Raw genomic sequence first — 18,018 nt, 5'->3', positions numbered from 1 at the left:
TTCCTGACTGATGTGCCATTTCTAACCATCCGTATATATATAGCTATATACATACTGATATTGATGTATACATAATGCACGCAGGTTGTGGTTTAAAAAAGAGCACAGAACTAGAGTGTAGTTCCAATTGTATTGAAATCCAAGCAGATCTGAAGAGTCATTTGGATTTTAGTGTAGGTGTGAGTGCGCTGTACCTGAACAGTACCTGCCTTACGCGGACACGCAGGACAGAGTGCAGTATATGCACAAGCATATGTGTAGTATAAAGTCACATTAGAACGCATTTAAAAAATGCTATATCATAAAATAATTAACAACATTACAGTATAATCATTGATAAAAATATGGTTGGTTTAAAGAAAAAAAATTTAATTTTTCTTTTACATTAAATACATTACCTAAGATTTTCTTAATGTGTTTTATAACCTGTGCACGTTCTGTGGTAGCTAGTGGCAGGAATGTGTACTTTTTTCAAACAAAGTCTATGCAGTCGGCACTTACACCTGCCCTGTAGCTGGTGCAAATGATCCAGCTGAAACCAAGTGTATTAACGAGAGACACAGGAGGAGGAGGACCTGACTTGGCCGCATCTGCGTCAAAACGCCCTCAGCTCGCCCTTACTGTACATTGTCCATGTTAGTGCGCCACTGTTCCACCCCTCATGTCGGCAGATTGTTGTTTGTATTCAGACGTGCATGTAATTGCGTTCATTGGCGTAAGTTCCATTTCTGACCATGCAAAGAGCTTTTTCACGCAAGATACAGCAGGCAAAATAATTTACGTCCGAACATGAATCAGGCCCATTATGTAGAAATAATATTTTACTAAAATGTGCTGTTGTAGATAACTGGTATAAGATATGTCTAACCATTTGATGATGACCAATATGGTATGTGCTATTTTCCTGGAATTGATACATGTTGTTACTGAGGGATCCTTGATCTTACCAGATATGTCCTTCTAGAACCATACTGGGTTATTTTTGGTTGCCTAAATCCTGTAGTTGTTTTAAAGGTGGAAATAATTGTGGTTTTAAACCTCAGCAGTAAGACAGTCCTACAAGTGTGGATAGATGTCATTCTACTCCCACACTACTGAGGCTTTTTAAAAAAAAGCTGGTATATAATTTTAAAAGGGATTGGGTGGAAGTGGTCCTTTAAAAAGAAACCCATGTACAACACTTTATCATGGCTTATGGAAACGTTATAGCAATTTTCCCAAGACATATCTTGGTTTTTAATCTGATGCCTGAAATCAAGATAAATCGGGTCAGACCTTTTGTGACCTTGTAACCAACAACATTCAAGTGAAAAATAAAGCCAATTTATAGTAAAAGAAAAAAGCGCACTTCTAGGCTCGCTATGCCACATGCAAAAGAAAGCTTCAAACATATAAAAGTGCCAATGTCCCCTTACTCATTAATAATCATGATTAATTTAAGCCGTAAATTAGACTAAACAGAAGGATTTTTAAGAAATCTTAAAAGTTTTAATGAGTTTGGTTGGTACTTAGGTGGCAGATGGTTGGACTTTTGATGTGACTTTGGTCAATGCATCTCTTCAGATTATTCCACCTTTTCAGCAAACTTAGAAGCTCTTCTTGCAAAGATATCTCTCAAGAGCTGAGATCTGTACAACCAGTCAGACCACTCAGGTGCAAATCTGAAAGATTTTTACTTTTGCACATGCAGTGTGCTTAATAAATTAAGATGATCTGAGTAACCAGGTCCAGAGGTAAAGCTGGGTACACACTACAGAATTTTCCACCAACTTTTTATGCCGATCGATTTTACATGCGATCGATGGTCCGATCGCTCGGTCCATGGACTGCATACACACTAGCTTTGTTTAGGACGATAAAGGGAAGAGCGGACGTCCCTTTAGCGACTTTTTACAGCCATGTTGTCGTGAGCAATGACTGTAATTTCGTACTTACTGTTGTGGATCGGTCGGAAGTTTAGACACACTACACATCGGAAACGAGATTGGAACGAAAATATTAAACGGGACGACCAACCAAATGAGGCGACAATCGTCCATTTGGGAAGACTTTCGACCATCGTGTCACTGCACACACTGACCCGACTTTTAAACGAGCGGTCGTATGTCGGCTGATTTAGCCGATTATTGGATGAAAACTGTGTAGTGTGTACCCAGCTTAAGCTTCAGGGAGTTCTATAACAGAGTAATATCTTCTTCTTTGTTCTGTGCAGATAGCCTGAAAAAAATCCACAAAAAACAATAGCTCCTGAATACTGTCAACATTATTTATGCCTCTTCTGATAATGGCCAGAAGCAGTTACTGGCAACTTGTATGTAAATGGTGTGTATAATGTGCAACAGTAACTATTTACTCAGGTGGCGAAATTAAGAAAGTGAATGAGCAAGCTGGATTTAAAATCCGTATAAATCAGACATATCATTTAAGTCTTATGCCGATTCAGGAGACCTCGTATGAAGACAGTAAGACCCCTTAAAGCCACCTATTAGGCTGTGGAAATTTAAGTGGCAGCTGTAGAACTGACCCTTCATGGTTCTTTTCAAGGCCCAAAAGAATTGAACTTTTTATTTCAGAAAGCACTGAGATGTTGTTTGTGAAAAATAAATTTGTGAAGAATGGTAGCAAATGCAGAAGTGACAATCAAATTATGCTACCATGATAAAGTGCATGGTTTCCCTTATATTGAATTCAGTTTCTGGGATATATATCCTTAAGTAAAAGTATCTGTTGCAAGACTGTACGGAAAACATGATCTCACGCAGCGGCCTACTAGCCGGGTGCTCCGATTGCAGTGTGCAACACAAAGGCCTCCACTGTCAACAAACCTCCTTGGGAGATCAGTGGGTCCTATCTAGTAATAGAAATGTGTACATATTACAATGGACACTGAGTGTATATATGTACATAACAAAACACTAAAAATAAAATATACACAAAATATAAAACCCAGAACATAAAAAAATACAGATAGTTGAATGCAAAGATACCATGTAAGTATAGATGTTCAAACTCTACATACATATCTTCCTATCAAATAAATAATGACTCTGTTACACAGGGAATCCCCACTCTACCTATTGTAAGGGGTGGTGGTGCTGTGTATACATGTTTTAAAAAAAAAAAAAAAAACCAACATAGTTATACTTTAGGGACATGTGATGTGGGGTATTATTGTAAAGGTACCAGTTCCACCTGTAAAAAGCTGTATAAGGGGCTTGTGGCTTCAGTGTCATGGCTACACCACGAGACAACAGATACATTATATATTCTCATCTGAGCTAGTAGATTATACCTTGATCTGTGGACATCACAAAGTGGGAAAGAAAGGGGGGAGTACAACCGCACTAGGTCTATAGCCAAGTATCCTATATAGATCAGTTTATAATTGATATTATATTATCATTGAAATCAGCAGTATCGCTGAAAGGTGCACCCTATAACTTAAAGATGTCTATATGACAAAAAGAGACAGAACAGAGGTTATAAAGTGGGGCACTCTAGGATACGAGGTTGATGGAGATATGTATGATAAAAAGCAAATCTTTATTGGTATATGTTAAAATACACACATCCTAGCAAAAAGAAAGCTACGCGAAATAATTAAAAGAAAAACAAAAATAGTGAGATTAAAAGTTGCAAATCAACTGCAACAATCGCTCTATGGTCAAATTCTTAGGGCTAATAAATCATATAATATGATATAGATTGAAGGGTCAGTGGGCAAATATCATATTCTGATGCAGAGGTATATTTGTAAAGATGTCTATCCTTTGTCTATCTTGTCATAGTAGATATCATAGACTACCAAGTTGAATATTCTCCTATGAATTAGAGCCCTAATCACTGTTCTAATATAATTCTCAAGGACAGAAATATAGTATACTCAAGTAGTATAGCTGGTATGTATCAATTATATAGTATGAGCATTTCCATTAATAACAAGTTCATTGTCTATCTGAAAAAAAGAGGGCAATGTGAGCCATCAAACTATACTCTGTCCCAACAAAGGGATACACTTAGTAATATGATTAATTATGTATAGATCTGACAGGTTTAAGGACTGTGCCTGCTATGGTTCTTGGTATACAAGGCTAACAAAAATGGAGATTATATCTGCTATCCGTGTTATCACACATGCTAATAGTTTGTGCAGAGATTAGTAGCTCATAAATCCTTTAATCCTGAGTGATATGTAGGTATTGTTCACTAAAATGTCTTCAAAACCCCACAGTTAATTGTATCTCCGTTAACACCTGTGATTCGTAATGGTTCAAACATTGTCTTGAAAAAGCTAACTAAGCGAAACGCGCGTTGGCGTTCGCTCTATGTGTCAAAAACTAATATATAGATAGCGCTCTATATTTATTTAGTCCTTACAGACTTACCTAATCAAATTTGAATGATAGCGATGTGTGGGGTTCTGGGGACATTATAGTGACTAGCGCTTCTCTATTTAGGGTCAGAGGACTGAAGCACAAGATATTAGCACTCTGATAGACTACAAATGCTATGTGTTACTAATCTTAGTGGAGACAGCTTACAGGCTAATTAGACTCACATAGGAATGCTAATGTGAGCGCTCACTAATGTTTGAACCATTACGAATCACAGGTGTTAACGGAGATACAATTAACTGTGGGGTTTTGAAGACATTTTAGTGAACAATACCTACATATCACTCAGGATTAAAGGATTTATGAGCTACTAATCTCTGCACAAACTATTAGCATGTGTGATAACACGGATAGCAGATATAATCTCCATTTTTGTTAGCCTTGTATACCAAGAACCATAGCAGGCACAGTCCTTAAACCTGTCAGATCTATACATAATTAATCATATTACTAAGTGTATCCCTTTGTTGGGACAGAGTATAGTTTGATGGCTCACATTGCCCTCTTTTTTTCAGATAGACAATGAACTTGTTATTAATGGAAATGCTCATACTATATAATTGATACATACCAGCTATACTACTTGAGTATACTATATTTCTGTCCTTGAGAATTATATTAGAACAGTGATTAGGGCTCTAATTCATAGGAGAATATTCAACTTGGTAGTCTATGATATCTACTATGACAAGATAGACAAAGGATAGACATCTTTACAAATATACCTCTGCATCAGAATATGATATTTGCCCACTGACCCTTCAATCTATATCATATTATATGATTTATTAGCCCTAAGAATTTGACCATAGAGCTATTGTTGCAGTTGATTTGCAACTTTTAATCTCACTATTTTTGTTTTTCTTTTAATTATTTCGCGTAGCTTTCTTTTTGCTAGGATGTGTGTATTTTAACATATACCAATAAAGATTTGCTTTTTATCATACATATCTCCATCAACCTCGTATCCTAGAGTGCCCCACTTTATAACCTCTGCTCTGTCTCTTTTTGTCATATAGACATCACAAAGTGCACAATGTCTTTGGGGGGTTCAGTTGTTCAGGTACAAGAATAATTAGCCTCATGGTGTCATTTATAGTCAACCTACTTAACTATCAGGTAACCTTTACCTACTGAATTGATAGATATATATATATATATATATATATATATATATATATATATATATATATATATATATATATATATATATATATATATATTCCACAAAAGTAACAGTTATAGGGGCAGACTCAATTTGACCACTTTAGTCTAGGATTAACGCGGCGTTAGTACTATTATTACCTTTAATACAGTATTTTTAACCCAGATTTGTACTCGCGGCCCCGAGAGGTGCAAGCAAAAATTACCATTAAAATTACCATACTAATGGTAATACTGCGCAATTTTACCGTACTAACGGTAATTAGTGTGTACTAACAGTAATAGTGCGCAGGCCGTGTTATTCCTAGAATAACACGGCCGAGTTAAATTGGTCCCATAGTGTAAATATATATATATATTTCATTAATTTAGGTAATGTTGTATCCTAGTAATTTATTTAACACTCTCCATCACACCCACCCTCCATACAATTAACTTTCTATTGATTTACTCATACAGCGCATTGTATATAGAATTATAGATGGCTATATACATACATAAAGTGAAACAACTTTTGTTTGATAACGGCAGTGATGCACTTTTTAACATTTATCGGAAAAAAGAGGGAGAGAGGAGGAGAAAAGGGAGAGGGCAGAAGGGACAGAGAGGAGGTAGAGGAGGGAAAGGGAAAGAAAGAAAGAAAGAAAGAGAAGAGCGGGAAAGGTCAGCAAATTAAAAAGAGCAGTAGGAGGGTAAGGCAGTGTAGTAGTACCCACTCCAATCAGAGTCCCACCTAATCATGGAGTAGTGGCTGATTATGGTAAGGAGCCCAAACTTTATGGAAGGAAATGGAGGTGCCTTTCAGAATATAGGTAATATGTTCCATTTGATAAATGTGCCATTCCTTTTTGTTGCAGACCGAAAGGAATGTCGGAGTTCTACCATGAAGCTGCAAACTGGCAGGTCACCTCACACATGATGTGCGTGAGCAGCTTGTGGGAATGAGCGAGGAGGTCCAGGATGGACAGAGGGAGTAGCACCTATTTGGGAACAGAGGTACTAAGACAGCAGAGGTGAAGGTGATGATAGCAGCCCAGAAGGGAGGGAGCCTGGGACAGCTCCACTATACATACAGGAAATGCTATTTTTATTTATATTATAATATATATTTATATTGCTCTTGTACATTGATATCCTCCTCATGGTTATTCTGGCTGTGTTTGGTTTCAGTGGTCGTGGGCACTTTGGATGTCAGGAATGGGCTTGTGTTTAGTCCATGGACCCAGTGAGAGAGAGCACCTGCAGACAGGAGTTCGCCATGATTACTCTGTCCTGAATGCTGAATGGACAAAAGGAGTGGAGTTATCACTTTTCCCTCTAACTCCTCTCCACTCCTGAACTTGGGAATCTACAATGGGTCATGTGATAAAAGCATAAGTGTGTGGTTCTAGGCAGCAGAAAACCACCCATAAGTGTGCTTATAAACAGCATGGGAACATGGCATGTGCCAAATAATCCACTGTTAATACTGTATAATAGTGCATGTTTTTTCGGGTGTGGGTGAAAACCGGAATTGCCGGAATGCCAGAACGCAGGAATGATTTGGTTTCCTGCAACGCCCTCTGCTGCTTGGTGTCTTGACTGAAGCTTGTTGTGTTTTCCCCTGCTATATAGTGCATTCTGTTCTACTACACAGATATGTCCTCTGTAATATGTGGAACAACTATTCTACATATTGTATTGCATATATATTGTATTGTATGTGTGCGTGTGTGTGTATATATGTGTATATATGTATGTGTATATATATATATATATATATATATGTATACATATATATTTATATATCCATACACACACACACACACACACACACTATACATATTTCTGTATATATACCTGAATGTATGTCGTAATGGAGCGCTGAGTGCATTATCCATCCATTCCGGCTGCCGGAATGGAGCTACGAGGACCTTAACCATCCACTCTGGCTGCCGATATAGGGCTCTGAGCAAATTGCCCCTCCATTGCGGGTGCCGGAATGGGTCTGCGAGTACCTTACCCATCCATTCCGGGTCTGCGAGTACCTTACCCATCCTTTCCGGGTGGTGAAATGGGTCTGCCAGTATAATAGCCATCCATTCTGGGTGCCCGAATGGGGCTTCGAGGACCTTAACCATCCATTACCACTGCCAGAATGGAGCTCTGAGGACCTTAGCCATCCATTCCGGGTGCCGGAATGGGTCTGCCAGTTCCATAGCTATCCAGTCCGGGTGCTGGAATGGGTCTGTGACTGCCATAGCTATTCATTCTGGGTCCCGGAATGGGGTGTTGAGTACTTTACCCATCCATTCCAGCTGCCAGAATGGGTCTGCCAGTACATTACCCATCCATTATGGCTGCCGGAATGAAGCTCCGAGAATCTTAACCATTCATTTCAGCTGCCGGAATGGAGGTCTGAGTACATTAATCATCGATTCCGGCACCCGGAATGGATGATTAATATAAACAAAACCTTATTCCAGCACCCATAATGAACGGCTGAGGTACTGAGACATCCATTCCGGCACCCGGAATGGATGGTTAAGGTACTCAGAGCCACATTCCGGCAGCTGTAATGGTTGGTTAGGGTACTCTGAGCCCTATTCCGGCACTAGGAATAGTTGTCTAAAATACCTAGAGCACAATTCTGGTAGCCGCAATGGTTGACTAAGATATCGAGACATCCATTCCGGCACCCGGAATGAATGGCTAAGATATTAAGACATCCGTTCCGGTAGCCGGAATGTATGGCTTAAGTACTCTGAGCCCCATTCTGGCAGTCGGAATGGATAGTTAGGGTACTCTAAGCCCCATTCCGATTGCCGGAATGGATGAATAATGTACTCAGAGCCTCATTCTGGAACCTGGATTAAGTGTCAAAGATACTGAAAGCCCAATTGTGCCAGCCAAAATGAATGGCTAAGGTGTTCAGAGCCCCATTCCGGCAGCCATAATGGATGGTTAGGGTACTCTAAGCCCAATTCCGACTGCCGAAATGGATTAGTAATGTAATTCATAGCCCCATTCTGGCACCTGGAATAGTTGTCAAAGATTCTGAAAGCCCAATTCTGGCAGCCGGAATGGATGGGTAATGGACTAAGCCAGAGTTTCCCAAACCCAGTCCTCAGGGCTCCCCAACAGTGCAGGTTTTCCATATCTCCTTGCTGGAGCACAGGTGTATTAATTACTGACTGACACATTGTAACAGATCCACAGGTGGTCCTAATTATGTCACATGTGATCCAGAAAACCTGCACTGTTGGGGAGCCCTGAGGACTGGGTTTGGGAAACCCTGGACTAAGCGCTCCATTCCAACATAAATTCAGGCAGGTAGAACGGATAACTAGAATATATAGCTACAATATACAAAATTATAAATAAATATAATATGTGTATGTGTGTATAATATATATATATATATATATATATATATATATATATTAATATATATATATATATATATATATATATTAATATATATATATTAATATATATATCTACTATATAAAAGCCTAGTGGCGTGTGTCTGTGTGTGGAAAAAAAACAACAAGCTGCAGCGCCACCTGCTGGGCCGAGTTATACACTGACCTACTAAATTCTTAGTGTGTGTGGGGAAAAAACCTCAGAAAGGGCTGAAATTTGCTGCAGCACCACCTGCTGGGCGAAGTTATACACTGACCTACTAAATTCTTAGTGTGTGTGGGAAAAAAAACTCAGAAAGGGCTGAAATTTGGTATACTAAGATGTTTTTAATTTGTTAATTTAATTTGTTAATTGTTAAAAGTGTTTATAAAGATTTAAAAAAAATATATATATATTTCTTGAAGGAGAAGTGACAGTTGGGAGTGGTTGGTGGTTGCCGGGGGTGACAGAGCGAGAGGAGTGTGATACTCAGGACCGCTGAGAGAGATCCCTGTGTCTGGATAGACATCTGGATAGATGTGGCGATAAAGATGAAGGATGAGGTGATGGAGAAAAATGATGAGGTGGTGACATGTGGACAAAACCACGTTAAAAAAGGGCGCTTGCGTCGGGAAGTAACGCTCTTCCCCTGAGGAGGCCTGGGCTAGGCCCAAATGCATGACAAGAACCTTTTTAACACCTTAAGTAGCTTGATTTGACTAGAATGCATGAGTATCATGCACAGGTTAACTTGTGTGTGTATATATATATATATATATATATATGTGTATACACACACACACACACACAATACAATATATATGCAATATGATTTGTTCCACATATTACAAAAGAACATATCGGTGCAGCAGAGCAGAATGCACTATACAGGCAGAGAAAACACAGCAAGCTTCACTCAAAATCCAAGCAGCAGAGGGCGCTGTAGTGAGCGGACTCATTCCGGTGTACCGGCATTCCGGCAGTTCTGGCTTTTACCTAATCCCTGTTTTTTCTGCCCTATCTTTGCTTTCACACTGTCCACTGTCCATGTATTCTTTGTGCTATTCTTTATATAGTTGTATGCTGTAACAGCTTATCATATTGTTACACCAATAACTAATGTTGCACCCTTATTTCTGTTTAATGCACTAAAAAATATTGTTGAAGAGCAATCAGATATAAAGCCATGATGGTAAACGGGATCCTTGTGTACATTTGTAAAAGTGTTAACAGGTGAAAAAGTAGAGCACCACTTTTATGAAAGACGCCTACTGTTGTGTCGATAGCAACACTTTTTTTTGTGGTAGAGATATCACAAAACTTATCACGACTGGCAGGTGGCTAAACAGCAGTAGGGAGCTTGTGGCTGAAGAAGGTGTCCCATGGTAGACTGTTAATAATAATATCTACCATCCCTATTTAGCCACAAACCTCTAACACCTTCTTATTATATCACCACCCCAACAGCATAAATTATATATAATAATCTATTCACAGCTGACCAACGGTGACAGATGTTTCTGCAAACTGGCAGCATGTCTACTCCCTCCAGACACAAATGAGGGGCTGCTAAATATATCAGGAACGAAAATTCTTGTCAGAATAAAACACTCATCTCTTCTAAATCAGATTTTTTTTTTTACACTAGGAGACAGTGGGAGTCACAGGGCTGGTCGTTTAGGACACCAATCAGAGTGCTGGGCTGGAGACAGGGGCTGTACGAAGCCCCCTCTCGGCTATATACAAAACCTCCCAGAGGAGATGTAATGTGGCGATTACTTTGGAACAGCTGTACAGAGGTGCCTGTCAGACAGCTCTGACCTTACATGACCTGATCTGTAACTCAGGAGTACAGGCACTCCTATCTCTACCATCTGTGCTGTCCCCCAAATCTAGGCTTCCTGCATCTTTAGGGTATAAATGATCAGCACAGACTAAACCCTGCTCAGCCCAACGTGCAGGTATCCTCTCTCCTCCTCACTCAGCCTCCACAATATTTTCCTCATCGTCTCCAGATTCTGGATGTCCCAGGATGCAGCTCCGGAGTTCTGGGTTGTGGCTGCTGCTCGGCTCCATTTGGGCTATTCAGGTCCCAGGTGGTCGGTGTGTCTGTGCCCGCCGTGGACATCCCAGGTGTTGCCCAGGAAGGAATAATGCATGCAGCGGCGTCAGTCCATCTGGGACCACATGTTACTGTGACACCTACTGCCGCCGGAGCGTGGACTGCTGCGAGGACTACCTAGGGCAGTGCGGGGGGAGCGGTGAGTACTCAGTGTGGGGGTTCGGGGTTATCAGTACATTGTAGTGGCCATACTTGCCAAGATTTTCAAGCACTTTTTAGGGACAGGTGTGTCACAAGTAGTGCTAGGCTGACCATAGGCATTAGTCAAGGATTAACAATGGACGACCAAGTACCTCCTCTGTCCTTTGCTTGTTAATGCCATCTCAGGATTGTGTTAGCCCAGGGTGCCCAAAGGGAAATGCTTTATTATTAAAATAGAGTTTTTTTCTGTTTTTGTTTATTACTTTAAAAAAAAAAAAAAAAATCTATTTTTTTTATTTTGATTTTCATCCTTAATATATTTTTGTAGAATCTGAAAGGCCCACTCCAGACATGCCTGCTTATGCCTGTGTAGAGGGTACCAGGAATGGTTCAGCAGGACTGGTGACATTTTCTTAATAAATTGCCTGATAAAAGATTTTCTATCGCTGTAATACACTGCAATAGAACATCAGAGTTGTTATCAGAGTCTTAATTCATTACTGTCTGTCAACACTTTTCAACCTATGTGAAACAAATGCAGATTTTGAGAATTGTAATTCAATACAGCTGATTAATCAAAATATTGAACAGTCAAACATTGGCATGGCGATGCCTTTCAGGTTTAGCTCTCAAGACCAGGACACTGTATAGATTTTGTTTTTTGTTGTATGTAATATGTTCACATGTATTACCTGTACACTAGGCCTGATGCAGTGTTGGATGTACACCAGTTTGTGTAGCGTATCTTTTGTGAAATCGCACTGCATATACCCATAAAGAAGGCGCTCTCATATGGGCCTGTGCAGATTTGCGCGACTATGGCACTTACGCTCGCCTGCGCCAGGAGAGGTAGGACAGGGGAGGGAAGGGATGTTCTAAAAAATAAATTGCGCGGACAGATTTTGCAATCCATTCGATATCTTAATGTACAAATAAAGCTGACACAGTATTTGTGTGCTACATGCAAAAGCAGACAGTATTTGCACCCCTTATATCGTAACATGTTTTTTTCCGGGTACTTTTGTTGGTTCTTAGGTTCTTACCTTGTCAGATGGGAGGTGGAAGTGGCTCCCTTGTCTCCTCAGACTGTGAGTGTGGCGCTGGGTTGTGACATCATTCCAAGTGCGACACTGCCAGCCTAACAGTGACATAGAGGGGCAGCAGCCAGAGGCTCCACGTGTAAGAAGCTGCTGTCTGCTTCTCCTTTATGTCAGCGGCCAGCTATCCATGTGGGGTCGCAGCAGGGGAATTAAAAGCACTGGACGTTGTCATTCATTCATGGTTTTTTATTAAATGTTCTAGGCGCCCCTAACCATCGGCACCCTAGGCCACCGACTAGTTTCTTTGGTCCTGCTGGGACTTGTAGTTTGCCATGGTTGGAGGGCCAGGTGTGGTATATGTCTACCTCATCTCTTCTGCTCCGAGAGGTAAAAACCATAGGTACTGTGTGTGTACCATTAAGGAGCTGCTACATTGTATTCTTCCGTTGTTCTTGGTTAGTTATTACGGAAATCAATATGTCATCAAGTATATCTGTCTATACATGGTTTAGTGGCCAAAGTAAAAGCATCTAGTGATTTGGAAATCTATATTTAAATTAATTCATTATAGTGGGATTCTCTGTCCCACGACTGTGAAAGAGGCTAGATGCTGGTTTTACTGCAGGAGGACCTTGTGTTTTATATACATTCTATAACTGGATTACTGTTAAATAAAACAAAGTGGCAAACACTAGATAGAAAACTTTCTTTACAAGTTCCACTTGTTCAGGTACAGTGACTGAAGGTGGACATAGACTCACTCACATCAATGTGAAATGACAAAGGGACATAAACTTAATGCAGTTATATTGGAATTTAATTGGTCACATTCTATACATATGAAAGTATACAAGATGCAAAATGAAAGAGGCACAGAGAAGTAATCCCATGTTGAACAGAAGTGGTACTATGATGTGGGTCAATAGTTAAAAATATCGGGGATTTGTTAGAGACAACGGTTAAGAACCGTGTAGTCTACTTATTAATATGCGTCAAAGCAGATTTTCTACCATTGCTTATGAATAATAAATCAATTATTACCACAATTTATCATTAAAATCTACTGGCCTGTAGTGGTAAGAGTTAACTTCAACATGCCAGTCTGAGGGGATAAGCGCATGGGTGACACAGCTAGTTGGCACACGCATGCGCAATGGAACTGAAAGCCCAGACAATCTTTTAGTTTCAGTTAGTAGAAAAATAAATAAATAAAAATAGATTTAAAGTATTTAAAAAAGAAAAAATATTTTAAAAGTATCCACAATTTATTTATGTAATAAAGCAATTTTTTTAAAAATTGGTTTTCTTCTGTTATGGTCATTCTGAGATTGTGATAACAGAACAAGGATTGCGGAGATACATGTACGCTGAGAATGCTTGTTAAATACATGTCCCCATGTTTAATACACGGACAACTACTGTAGTTATTGCCAGCGAGACCCTGGTGGAGACCCTTTGATGTAGAGGATGAAGCTCTATCACTGGCAAAACACCCCTTTTTTGCTGGCCTAGGTCTTTTTGCCCTTTAATAGATATCCATGTATCTGGAAAACAAGTCCTTCATCTAATGTGGATCTCATATATGTTTCATGAAGCAGAATAATGTCTCATGGCCAGGCTGAAACTTTCTGTTGAGTACTTAAAGACAGGTGGATTAGATGAGCTTTGTAAGAGGTTCATAGCACACCTAAAACATGGATTTGCCAGGTCATCTATCTAAACAAGACACAAAGTACATATAGATCACTAACTGCATGATTATAAGGTAATGTGAAGCATGCAGCATCTTGTATTTCATTTATGTCCTTTTCTTAATATTTGATCTGGCACCCCTACGAAATCTAATGGCAGTATCTCCTTTATGAGCTATTATTTATATTTAAAGCTAAATTGGTGTGAGCTATATGAAGCTATATGTAGATTTCATATTTATATATTACAGGGCTTCTCCCAAAATCTCCCTGTATATCTCATGTGCAATAATAGGTCATATTGGTCTCCATTTTGGTTATAATATCATATGTGACTGGATTGTAGTACATGGGGCTCTGGCCTTTGATCTGCAGATGAGCTGAGCTTTACACTGACAGCATTAACAGCAATGATCAGCATTAGGGAGGATGGCATTTGTGACATGTGAGATCAATGTAAAAGCTCCAGTTATTTAAGCAAGCTCCAGAAGTCAAAGGTGAATGGCACTAAAATCACATAACTAACTAACTGTCCCTAATCTACATGGACAATAACAAACTCAAAAAATGTGTCTCTGGAAATGTCCCTAATTTCAGTATCAATCAGTCTTATAATACAGTTCTTATGATGAGACTCTGCGGGATGTTCGGGCAGTAAAACATTACTGCAATGATTTACTTAGCGCATGTTATGCGAGGCTGTGACTGCGTTAGCATTAAATTGAATTCCCCCCTATAAGTTAATACTTAAAAAGCCAAATGTAAGTAATAATCAAATTTAATAAAGTTGACATGATTGCTCAGCTGTGAAGTGGTCCTGTTTTGTTTTTGTTTTTAATGTTGACATCTATGATTTCAACAAAAATACCAACTCAATCCCAAAGTCTTGTATACTAAAGAAGTGAAAACACAGAGGACACTGTTTTGTAGACAGGAAGCGTTCAGAGAATGCCGCATTATTAACATCGATTGGCTGTAGAATTGGTACAACTATGCACTATTACATGCGGACATTTTTATAATGCATTTTGTTTTTTAGCTTTTACACTTTTATATACATTTTGAAGGTTATCTGGTTGTTTTTGCAATATTCACGCTTCTGTCTTCAATACAGTGATTGCTTAATTTAATACTTTATTACACCTGTAAATAAACACTGGTAAGCATGAGTGCATAAATGTCACTGTTGTATTACATTTGAAATTACCTATTTTCCATCTCTGTAATATAGTTTTTGTGCAAAAAATAATGCTCTGTTGCTTTTTAAAACATTTGCAAAGTAAAGGGAGTGTGCTTTGGTCATATTTAAAAACTATGTATGTCCATGTGACAGGATGGACCTCCTATGCCACCCTGGGGACCGGCTGGGCTTGCCTTGCTACCGTCCCCTTTCTTTATCTCAATTTCACCCCTCTAAACGCAGTAGGAGTGGCCTGCAGCCACCACTAGGCTCCGTCGCTGGCACCTCTTATTGTGCTAATTTTAGCAATAAGAGAAGCAATTTTGGATCAATTCATGATTCTAATTCATGATCCTAATCATTCACTGTCCCAGCGAAGACAATTCCATTGAGAAAACTTAAGGTTTCTCATTCTGTTCCTGGCTTACCTAACTGTACATGCACCATTATTTTGAGAGGGGGAGGAATCTGAAACATCCCTCTACCCATCACATTTGTGTTACAGTGCCCAGACTTCAGCTGCTAATGCCATCTTCAGATGCTTGGTAAATCACAGTCCCCATAGTAAATTATAGAGACTGTGGTACCGACCGTTAGTTTGGTAAATGCAGACGGTATCGAAGATATTTCCTGCTGTAGTATTTTTGCTAAACAGCCCCTATTCTAATATTTGCAATTTCCACATGATTTAAGGCAAATACATTCTTGATAAATAGACCCGATGGAGTCTTAAGTTGTTTTCATTTTTTGTGTTTACTTAAACGTTGATGGGACTGAAAATGAACGTCCCACAAGAGCAGCTGATGTCTATAACTTCCGAATGAAAGACTTTGTTGTGTGAAGCAGGGAGAGGGTTAAACTGGGTCAGGCAGCAGGGCAGCGGGAGTGATCTACAGTAGGTAAATTGGTGCATTGGGTACAAGCAGAGAGGAGTGCTGAGGCCCTATGTACTTTGGGTAATGCACAAAAGGGGGATTAGCCTTACATAAAACCTACACAAGGGTCAGACTGGAATGGCTCTTTACTTCCTGTTAGGAAAAAAACTCTTATTTCAGGGGAAACACATATAGACTACAGATATATTGTCATAGGTGTTTGTTCTTTATAAATAAATAATATTGATAATAACTTGTGCTAATTTCTATCTGGTTACTATGTTATGCTTTATGCTATTCCAATTGATCTCCACGACTAATAGTGAACTCAGTAATGACTATATATATATATATATATATATATATATATATATATATAGTGACAAAGTTCAACCTCATTGTATGGATGTCCTGCAGTTATTTATTAACTTAATACTAATTTAATACATGTAAAAGTTGCCTTCCTAGATAACAGTAATGTACTTTATATTCAACTAAGTGACAGGAAGGACAGAGACTTACAGATCATGCCATGTTAGCATTGCCTGTACAATGTATATACTGTAGCTGTGTGGGAGAGAAATGTATCTGGCTCATGACTGACTATTCTGGCTCCTTTTCTGCCTTATATGGACTATATTGGAAGTACACCAAACTTGGTAAGAGGTGTACAGTATAAGAAGTGTGTCTGCACAATGTAACAACCCTTTGTTTATCAGGTGGACCCTCTCAGAGGCAGACAATATACAGGACATACAGTTATAGTGAACATTGTGGGGCAGGGATGGGGGCTTTCTAAAAGTTCATGATTTACTCATTCATTTACTCAGGCACTCAGTTCAAAGATGCTACTTGCTGTCTTTTTCTGCTTCTCTCAGCAGTGATAATAGGGAGGAATGGCAGTTCATGAGTGTTCGTGAAACTGTTGTGACATTTGAGATTAATGAGTGTTTGAAATGATTGTAGCATTTGCTTAATATCTAGAGATTACATTCACTGCACTGTACTTGATTGGCTGGTTGTTTGGATGCAGTGTTACCACCTTGTTTGGTGTATTGTCTCTCAGGTTTATAACTTCTTACATCTTTCAAGTGTTCACCATTCAATCCTGCACCAGGAGGCTAGATTTATCCCCAGAAAACTTCTGACCCATGGGGGTAAATATATCAAACTGTGAGTTTTCTGGTGGGTTTGAAAAGTGGAGATGTTGCCTATAGCAACCAATCAGATTCTAGCTTTCATTTTGTAGAATGTACTTAATAAATGATAGCTAAAATCTGATTGGTTTTTCAACCTGCCAGAAAACTCTCAGCTTGATACATTTACCCCATGTTGTCTAGTTTATCACCAAATAGTAAAGATCCTTCAAAGTGGATTATCACTAGACTATTTGTGGATTGAGCATCTGCTGCCCATGGATGCAGCCAGAGAGCTCTTCTAGATAAAGCCATTGAAGCCTTAGTTCTGGCTGAAAAGGTGATGGTATCCAATGATGGCTTGTAAAGGAATTCTATTCCTCTCTGCATATCTTCAGCGCTTTTCAGAAAACATTGTCTACTAATATTTTCCTCAATATCTTTATGAAGAGCCTCACCCCATAATCTCAGTGCTCTAGCCACTGAAGCCATAGCTAGCTCTGATTTCAAAGTAGTTCCAGAAGAAATATGAAGCTTTTTAAAACAACTTCCTGTCCATAGGATGTCTCAGATGTACCACTGTCTTCTAAAGGACTAGTGGTCCTGATGATAAACTGACTATTGCTGCATACACTTTTGGAATTTAACTCATTTCCTCTTTATCACTGAAGGGATAGATGTATTCTAATATTTTCATAATTAGACTGAGACTTTTCTATTTGATCCCATTCTTTAGTAATTAAATCCTTTACTTCCTGGGTTGTTAATTAATTTCCCCAGATTCACTACTAGAGGACTCATCCACATCCAGATCTAATTCTGAATGTGAAAACCTGTACTGTTAGTCTATACGTGACGGGGACCTTGCTCTCTTCACCCCCTGCATAGCAT

The 18,018-nt window shown here is 39.2% G+C and overlaps 1 protein-coding gene across 1 annotated transcript in view; it reads left to right on the top strand.

Annotated features, from left to right (window-relative positions):
* Positions 1 to 9,975: 9,975 nt before the first annotated feature.
* The window catches only part of LOC142108711 (somatomedin-B and thrombospondin type-1 domain-containing protein-like), a 44,050-nt gene continuing 36,007 nt past the window's right edge, over positions 9,976 to 18,018 (top strand). The window contains exon 1 of the mRNA XM_075192550.1: positions 9,976 to 11,203. Within this exon, the coding sequence (XP_075048651.1) occupies positions 10,975 to 11,203 (229 nt within the window). The 5' untranslated portion in view covers positions 9,976 to 10,974. The remainder of the gene's footprint in view (positions 11,204 to 18,018) is intronic.

Source organism: Mixophyes fleayi, chromosome 1 (assembly GCF_038048845.1).
Source record: "Mixophyes fleayi isolate aMixFle1 chromosome 1, aMixFle1.hap1, whole genome shotgun sequence".
Classification (NCBI taxonomy): domain Eukaryota; kingdom Metazoa; phylum Chordata; class Amphibia; order Anura; family Limnodynastidae; genus Mixophyes; species Mixophyes fleayi.
Note: the sequence above shows the minus strand (reverse complement) of the source record. Positions and strands in the feature narration are given on the sequence as shown.